Source organism: Nymphaea colorata, chromosome 3 (assembly GCF_008831285.2).
Source record: "Nymphaea colorata isolate Beijing-Zhang1983 chromosome 3, ASM883128v2, whole genome shotgun sequence".
NCBI lineage: Eukaryota > Viridiplantae > Streptophyta > Magnoliopsida > Nymphaeales > Nymphaeaceae > Nymphaea > Nymphaea colorata.
Window position 1 is genome coordinate 19,246,663 of NC_045140.1, and position 7,491 is coordinate 19,254,153.

A 7,491-nucleotide genomic window follows, 5' to 3' on the forward strand; every position below is an offset into this window, starting at 1 on the left:
AAGGACATTTTTGTAATTTGTGAACTTGGAGTATAAAGTTCTTTCCGCCCGTTTTCTTTTTTCATTTTCACTTTCGTTTTCTCTCTCCTCCCGAGAGTTCTTCCCTCTCGTGTGAAAACTACCGCAGCGCCTGTTCGTCCTGAGCGTGAAAGCTGCGTTGGTGCCGCCTCCTTGGTCCAAGCCGAGAGTTGCGCTCCGGCGGGGTTGCTCTAGGGTGGAGGATACGGCGTGAGGCTAGCTTCACAATACGGTGGTCACGCACGGTTGTAACTCGAGTGAGGGCGCATGAGTTGGTGGGACCGCATACTGGTCGGGTTCGGCGAGGTTGAAGGTGCACTTGACGGACTGCCCTGTTCCAAGCCGTGAGTTGTCTCAGGGCACCCGGCCGAAGGGCTGGTTATTATGTTACTTAAAATGGAGGGGACCGCGTGAGGCTGGTTTCACAGAGCAGCGTACACCTCCCGATCTCGGCAGTGGAAGGATAACAAGCCGTTGCTCCCCTCCCTTGCTTACCCGAGCCTGACCCCAATCCTTTTGGGTAACTTCGTGCCACTCAGAGAGCGGCGGGAACTTTTCCCTGTCAAGCAGGGAGCTGGCAAAACCAGTGACCGGAGCTTTTCTTGTCGGCATTAGAGAAAACAGGTCACCCACTGCTCACAGGTGAGTTTTGGATTTTTGGGTTTCCCTGATCTCTGGCTACACTCGAGTGACTGCCGTTTGCTGAGACAAGGGTAAACAGACAGAGAGAAAATTTTCTTGAAATCAGACGCGTCTTCCTCTGTGCTCAAGCCCAAATCACTTCTCTGCCATCATCAGGAGGAAGACGCCAGGGTTCCTAACGTTTGGTGTTGGCTGCTCATCGGCAGAGAAGGCAGGAGCAGAGGAGTCGAGGTTTACAAGAAAGTGGGTCATTAAAAAAATGTGAGAATGACAAGAACCACAAGCCCTAACGCTTTCTGCCCCTTTGTGAACAAATTTTCGTCACTCAGTTTTAAAGTTTGAGGGCCAAAAAAAATGCCAGACAAGGCAACAGGGACGAAGCAAATCATACTAATCACGGAGGATTTCTCATCTGTAACAGAGGGTTTTCAAAAAAGAAGGAACTCTCAAACAAGGTATATGTTTTCCTTTTTTTTTTTTTTTTTTTGTTCCTTTAGGTTCTCTGCTTTGTGAAGTCGACAATGCTGTCTGAAATTGGCAGCATTGTCTGATACAGAAGATTTTATGGTCTAAGCATCTCAAAGGAACAGAGGACAAATAAACTGAAATACCATGTTCTAGAATGACAAGCACATAAACTTCATGGATCGATTTGCAGTCATCATGCTTCTTGAATAACATGTTCAAAAATAATTGAGCATGCTAATTTGCATACAGAAAGCCTTAACTTGCTTCATCCACACAGCATAGTTCTAAACTTTTGATCTAGCATGTTTTCATCATTCACGGAACATGATTCTAAGAACATGATGCATATTTACGCATTCACAGCATGATGCATATTTAGGCATTCACCAAGGACATCACAGAAGTCTGAAAGGACTTACTTCCTGGCTCTGATACCACTGTTGGACGTTTTTCTATGCAGCAGAAATCTCCCTATGTTGGTTCAGCAAGATCTCCAGCGTCCTCTGTGAAGAACAGCAAACAAGAGCAAGAGGAAGAGGAAGAGAGAGAAGATAAGTCAGTTTTATTTTGGGGTTTTCTTCCAAAGGGCTTCTCACGGATTATCATCTTGAGAGTTTGCTAGGAATTTAAAGCCCAGCCCTTTAGGTTTTCCCCAACCCTAGCTACGGTTACGTGGGAGATTCTTTAGGAGATATTGTAGGAGTACTTTTAGATTCGGATAGGGCTCAATGGCCACTATCCAACAAAAAGATCCTGCACCAGCCATCAAAACTTAGTTCTTCTTGTCGCTGTCCTTCTGTTGTCTGTCCATTGTGCTGAAAAGATCCTGCACCAGCCATCAAAACTTAGAAGAAGAAGAAGAAGAAAAGGAAGAAGAAGAAGACCAAGAAAAAGAAAAAGAAAGAACAAATGAGAGAGAGTACCTTGAGAAGGAAAGCTGCGGACGGGTCGAACCATTTTGGAAGTTTGCCTCCTAAATTTTGGTATGACCAAGTAGGTACATGCTCGCATGGCCATCTTCTTCAGTTACCTATGCCTCCAAATAGTACAGATGCATTTCTTTCCTATTTACCTCATCAGTTTGTTCTTTTGCTCTAGCTCATGCACTCGCTAATATATCTATGCTTTGGAAAACAGGATAACTTGTTTGATAACTTTTTTATGAGTTTTCAAAAGCACAAATAAAATTTTGGGTGCAAAAAAGTACACATGGGTCTAAATATTTGTTAAGGAAGCACCTCGCTTTTGCTGTGTTGGTCATTCTTCAAAACATTTTTTGCTGGGTTATCTTTAACTCCAATGAATCCAAGTATTTCATTGATTTCACCCAAAATTGCAAAATTTTTAGCACACCCACATATTATGTGAGGACCTTTTTATCATCGTTGAAAAAGTTGCAGTGCTTGAATTCAGAACATTCATATCTTAAAATGTTCCTTACTAAAATTGTTTTTTGTGTGGCCTGTACCAGGTACCTGGTATTGACACTCACTATGTTTTCAGTTCGCCTGACCAGACCAGTTATATTATGCCCCTTCAAACTTTTTAAATAAGTTTTTTTTTAATTAATGAACAGCCCAAAATATAGGTCATCTGAAACTAAAGGAAATAAAGCTGCCAGAAACGAAACATTTATCTCTTGTGAGAGACACAATACGCAAACCAATCGATCTAATGTATATAGTATCATTTGCCTGCTTTTCTATGTTTAGTGGTACAAAGTCCATTTAAGAAAATTGAACGGCAAAATCTGGTTATTTAGACTCATTCAATCTCTAATCAGAACCCATCTGAACCAACAAGATAGATGGTCAAGAGAAAAATAAGAAAAAAATATATAATGACTATTTTTTCATTTAATATCAAGTTACACATTTTTATCATTGTTTTTTTTTTTCTTAACCATCCTCTTACTTTAAATGGACAATCTTAGATGACTCTACACACACTCATTACAAATATACATTTATATAAAAAAAAAATGTAGATATTCTCATTCGGTTACTGATTGCTTCCGTATTAAATCTTACATTTTTTATATAAGTAATTTTGGTTTTTTCTCGTGAAAATGACCATACACCACTAATTTGGGAGTTCTTCCATTTTCTAGCCGTAGTGGACTGGTCTACGGTCTTCGTCATTTTCAACAACATTCGTTGACGGTAGAGTTCCCGGAACGCAGGAATTGCCATCTCTCCGTGTTTTTTTTTTTCCCTTTGGTCAGTAGGTCCAACTTGTTAGCTTTACAAATTTATTCTATAAATATTAACAAAAAGGCATGTGAACGCTTTGACGCATTTACAAAAGCATGCTACATTTTGGGAAATTATATTTTCAAGTCTCGTTAAGAATGTACATTTTGAGAAATTATATTTGCAAGTCTCGTTAAGAATGAACTCTTTTCGCGGGAGGTCTACAGTTGTGTTGGTACCAAGCCATAGTTTCAACTTTTCAAGCAATTATCATGGAATTAGCTCCCATATTAATTTACTCTTTTTAAGCATGGAAGATTTGGCCTAACGTTTGATCCTTTCCTTTCCCACTGTTGATTTTATCTTCAAATTGTTTCAAGAAGGGCAAGGCTCTACCAAGTTGAAAAATACAACCAATGACTCAATGAGTGCATTGGGTGGCTAAATTTTGCCCGCCAAACCCACAAAACGCTCTGCTCTTTTGGCGGTGGTGCTCTCATCGCCACAGCAGAAACCTTCCTTCTTGGGAGTCTGGTGCAGCCTGTTATTTTGACCCAACTGTCCAAAACTTTACCTCCTAATTCTGTGGAGTTGTTTTTGTCTTCCCTTACAAGATGAAACTGCCGGCCTTCAATGCGATAATTTGGCATCAATGCGAGCAGAGATGATGCTGAAGCGGCATGGATTCCTATGGTACTGCCCTTCGCCTTGCTAATTTCTTTTTTCGTTCTGTTTCATTCTTTTGTGATTACAAACCTTATATTTTTGTTGGCCTTTTTGGTGGAAATGGTGACCACCCATTGCTTGAGTCTTTAATGGGAATCATTCTTATCAGTATGCTTAAGAGTTGAAATGACGGACACCAAGATTTCCTGTATGGCAATTCACAGATACTATATGCAGCGACATTTCCGATGCCATTTATGCTTCTGATAATTTACAGTCATCCATCCGCCATTATCTTCCCTTTTTCCCATGTCTTTCTTTGTTCCATTCTGTTTTTCTGTCCTCTCCGCATAGTTGGTATTCTGAATGATAGCCTGAAATGTTTACTTCTTTATGATCTTTTTTTTTGCTTAGTTCTTTAATAACGCAAACGAGTAAATCGACGTGCAGAAATGGGATTTTGAAGAAGCCTTTCAGATGGGTCTTCCTGGGCATGACATGGCTGTTGCTCTTGTGAATCATGCACCTCTAGATCTTGGTTCTCAGCCTCCTCTGAGACAGGATACATGTGCCCCTCTGGTTTCAGGCACAGATTCCTTCTTGTGTAAAAGGAATTGCGATGTTCCCTCAAATTCTCCCGTCGGTTCAGCTTGCATGAATTTACCTTCTCGAGGCCGGAGCAAGTCTATTCGGATTCATACGCTAAGCAATAGAAATACCGATACTTTCTTTCGACCTGACGGTGCTCTGAACTGCAAAGATTGGCCTGCTTTTAACAATTGGGTATGCTCGTCTCCGGGTTGCATATCTCCTTCATTTCTGTTATTCGATGAATTGCGTGGTAGTGGCAGCAGCAGTAGGCTAAAAGAAAATGCTTGCTCAAGTTCTTCTACAACCAATACATTCTGTACGTCGAGTCTGTCAGTTCGAACTAATGGGTTGCGAACGTTGAGATGTCATGCTGCAGATATAGAAGCAAGGCATGAGGATGAACCATTCATTGGCTTCACTGAAGAGGCCTGGTCATCATCGTCTGGGTGCTTGTCCCCTTCCTTTATCTGTTTTGATGAGCTTCGCACCAGAGATGCCACCTTTGGTAAATCTCTTGGCATGTGGGAAGTGCAGGTTGATCCTTTGTTCTCTCAGATACTATCATCATATGAAATTCTAGAGAATTCTTATTTTTCGGTGTCAAAACCCTTAGATGAGGAGGCTCTCGTTCTTCTAAGAAAGTTAGCATCCCTTCATCTTGGAACAAGATCTGATGCATTCTTGGAGGTCAGAAAAGTCCAGAGAGTAAATTCCGTTGATGGCAAGGAAGGTTGTGCTTCTCTTCTTTCTTCAGAGCTCACTGGTTCAGGGAATCCTTCTCTGAGTGGCAGGACATCTTTCACTGGTTCGCTTCCACAAAACCCATTACCAGCTATAGATGAGGTTCCCTTCCCCACAGGTTTGGACAATCTTGAAGGCCTTGAAGATGATGGACCTCTCTTCTGGCCTTTCGATCAAAACTGCCTCAGATATGATGAGCTAAACTGGGACTTGTGTATCTCTCCATCTCGTAGGAACAGAGTTGATGCTTGCGTGACTCCAACATTCAGACATGGGAAGAATACCAACTTGCAACTTCGTAGAAGTGCCATTCAGAATAGCAGGAGAAAAAACCAAGCTTGTAGACCTCATGATCACTCTGTTTTCGACTATGATTCAACGAAGGAAGGCAGACCCACTTCAAGTCCAAATGTGCTTGCAAAAATACGGACCAGAGCTAGTATCCGCAATGAGGAAGATAAAATGGCTGCGGATAAACAAACATGTTCTGGTTATTCTCTCCTCAAGACGAAAAATGGAGTGAAATCTCGCCTTGGAGTTCAGTAATCATGCCATGACCAAAATAGCTTTTGTAATGTTTCAACTGATGGAAGCTGCATGGACAAACCACGAGAACATTCCAGTGGTGATTTGAGACGTGCGGGCGAGCATGTTGGTCAATTACTTGAACTTTCAGTCGAAGACAGTCAAGTGCTCGTACAGATCATCTTTTGGCCTATCCAGGAGTCCATGTCTGTTGAGGCATTGGTGGGCATGGAAGAATTTGATGGGCATGAAGGCATCCCCACTGAACTAATAGGGAATCAATTTTCTCCAGAAGATTTCACCAGAGAACCTGTGAGTTCAGCATTATAAAGCTGCAGTTTCGATAAGTGAATCTAATGGTTATAGTAAGAGCTGACCAAAGATTTCTCAACATCATCTTTGGTCTACCATCTTTTCTACTTCTGGGGATGCTGGTACAATGTTCAGGAAACTCGTGCAATGTGGGCCGCCTCTAGTGAGTGTTTGTTTCATCGTCGGAAAATGTATTTGGAAAGACTTACACCGAGATATTTGGAGTTATTTAGATGTGCTCACATGGTTTTTTTCATTTGAGCAGATTTGAGAACTTCATCCTAATACTGGAAATGTTTCTTTTATTCTAGCTATATTCTTCACTAAACATCCGGCCAACAGTCCTCAAGTTAAGTTAGTTCTTCCTTGTAAATGCATCTCCTGCGCTACTTAAAGAGACCTATCGGCTTCTTTCATTTATCTGTCCTATGTTCCTATATAAGTTCCAATACTTTCTAGCATGTTAGGTATCTTTAAAAACCAATTCTGTGTCAAAAAACGAAAAAACGAAGGTTAAAACCATCATCACGTGGTCCCTGCTGAGAAGTACCAAGAAGTCGGTTAATGATAAGGAAGGAACTACGCCCAGCAAGTTAGACAGAGACCAAATGTATCAAATGCAAAGGCAAGAGCAATATAAAGGGCATGAACCATAGGTTGATTCCAACAGCTCCCATGTTTTCAGTTGTAACTAATAGTTTAAGCCTTCAGCTAATGTGACAGCGAGAGTGAGCAGGATCTATCGATTCTAGACTCTCTGAACAATTGAATTGTAGAGGAAGAAAGAAGTAACCGAGATGGGAACCTGATCAGTGAGACAGACCAAGTAAGCAAAAACAATGTAGAAAGCTAATAACAAATGCTGAAAAAAAGAATGAACAAGTACCCAACTTCTCCATGCAAATGAATGTCTCGTCTAATAGATGCGACACTTTAATAAGAAGAAAAGAAAAAATAAATAAACATCATTACCTGAAATAATTATCCTCGTAAGCACTAAGTACTTATGCAGCAGCTTGATAAACATATAATACTCCAAACGAGACGACAACCTAAAGGATAGGAATGTTTTCTTTGCTTCATTATCCATCTACTTTTACTATATTCAAAGAAAAGCTCAGAAAAAGAACGGTTGAATCCAAGAGGATCCGATGGGTATTCACATTGCTTCATTGTCCCTGAGTTGGAGAAAACTCACCCTGCCCCTTTGGGGTGTTGATCTGGCGCTCCAATGAGAGTCCTATGATCCTATCGTCAGTTGAGAGTCCTATCGATCAGTTCGTCGTAGGTGCTATTCATATGCACTATAAACAGTGACAAGTGATGCTCTAATTGA

The 7,491-nt window shown here is 41.1% G+C and overlaps 1 protein-coding gene across 3 annotated transcripts; it reads left to right on the forward strand.

The window, feature by feature from the left end:
- The first annotated feature begins 105 nt into the window (after positions 1-105).
- Positions 106-6,387, forward strand: LOC116250724 (uncharacterized). Of its 3 annotated transcripts, none has more exons than XM_031624585.2 (4): positions 106-1,115; positions 1,589-2,121; positions 3,935-4,013; positions 4,437-6,387. In XM_031624585.2, exons 3-4 carry the CDS (start codon positions 4,011-4,013, stop codon positions 5,862-5,864), a joined length of 1,431 nt encoding a protein of 476 aa, XP_031480445.1. In that variant the 5' UTR covers positions 106-1,115; positions 1,589-2,121; positions 3,935-4,010; the 3' UTR covers positions 5,865-6,387. The 3 variants fall into 3 exon arrangements, with proteins under 3 accessions (XP_031480445.1, XP_049932656.1, XP_031480444.1); XM_050076699.1 differs by having other exon boundaries at positions 1,589-2,111; XM_031624584.2 differs by having other exon boundaries at positions 1,592-2,121.
- Positions 6,388-7,491: the final 1,104 nt, after the last annotated feature.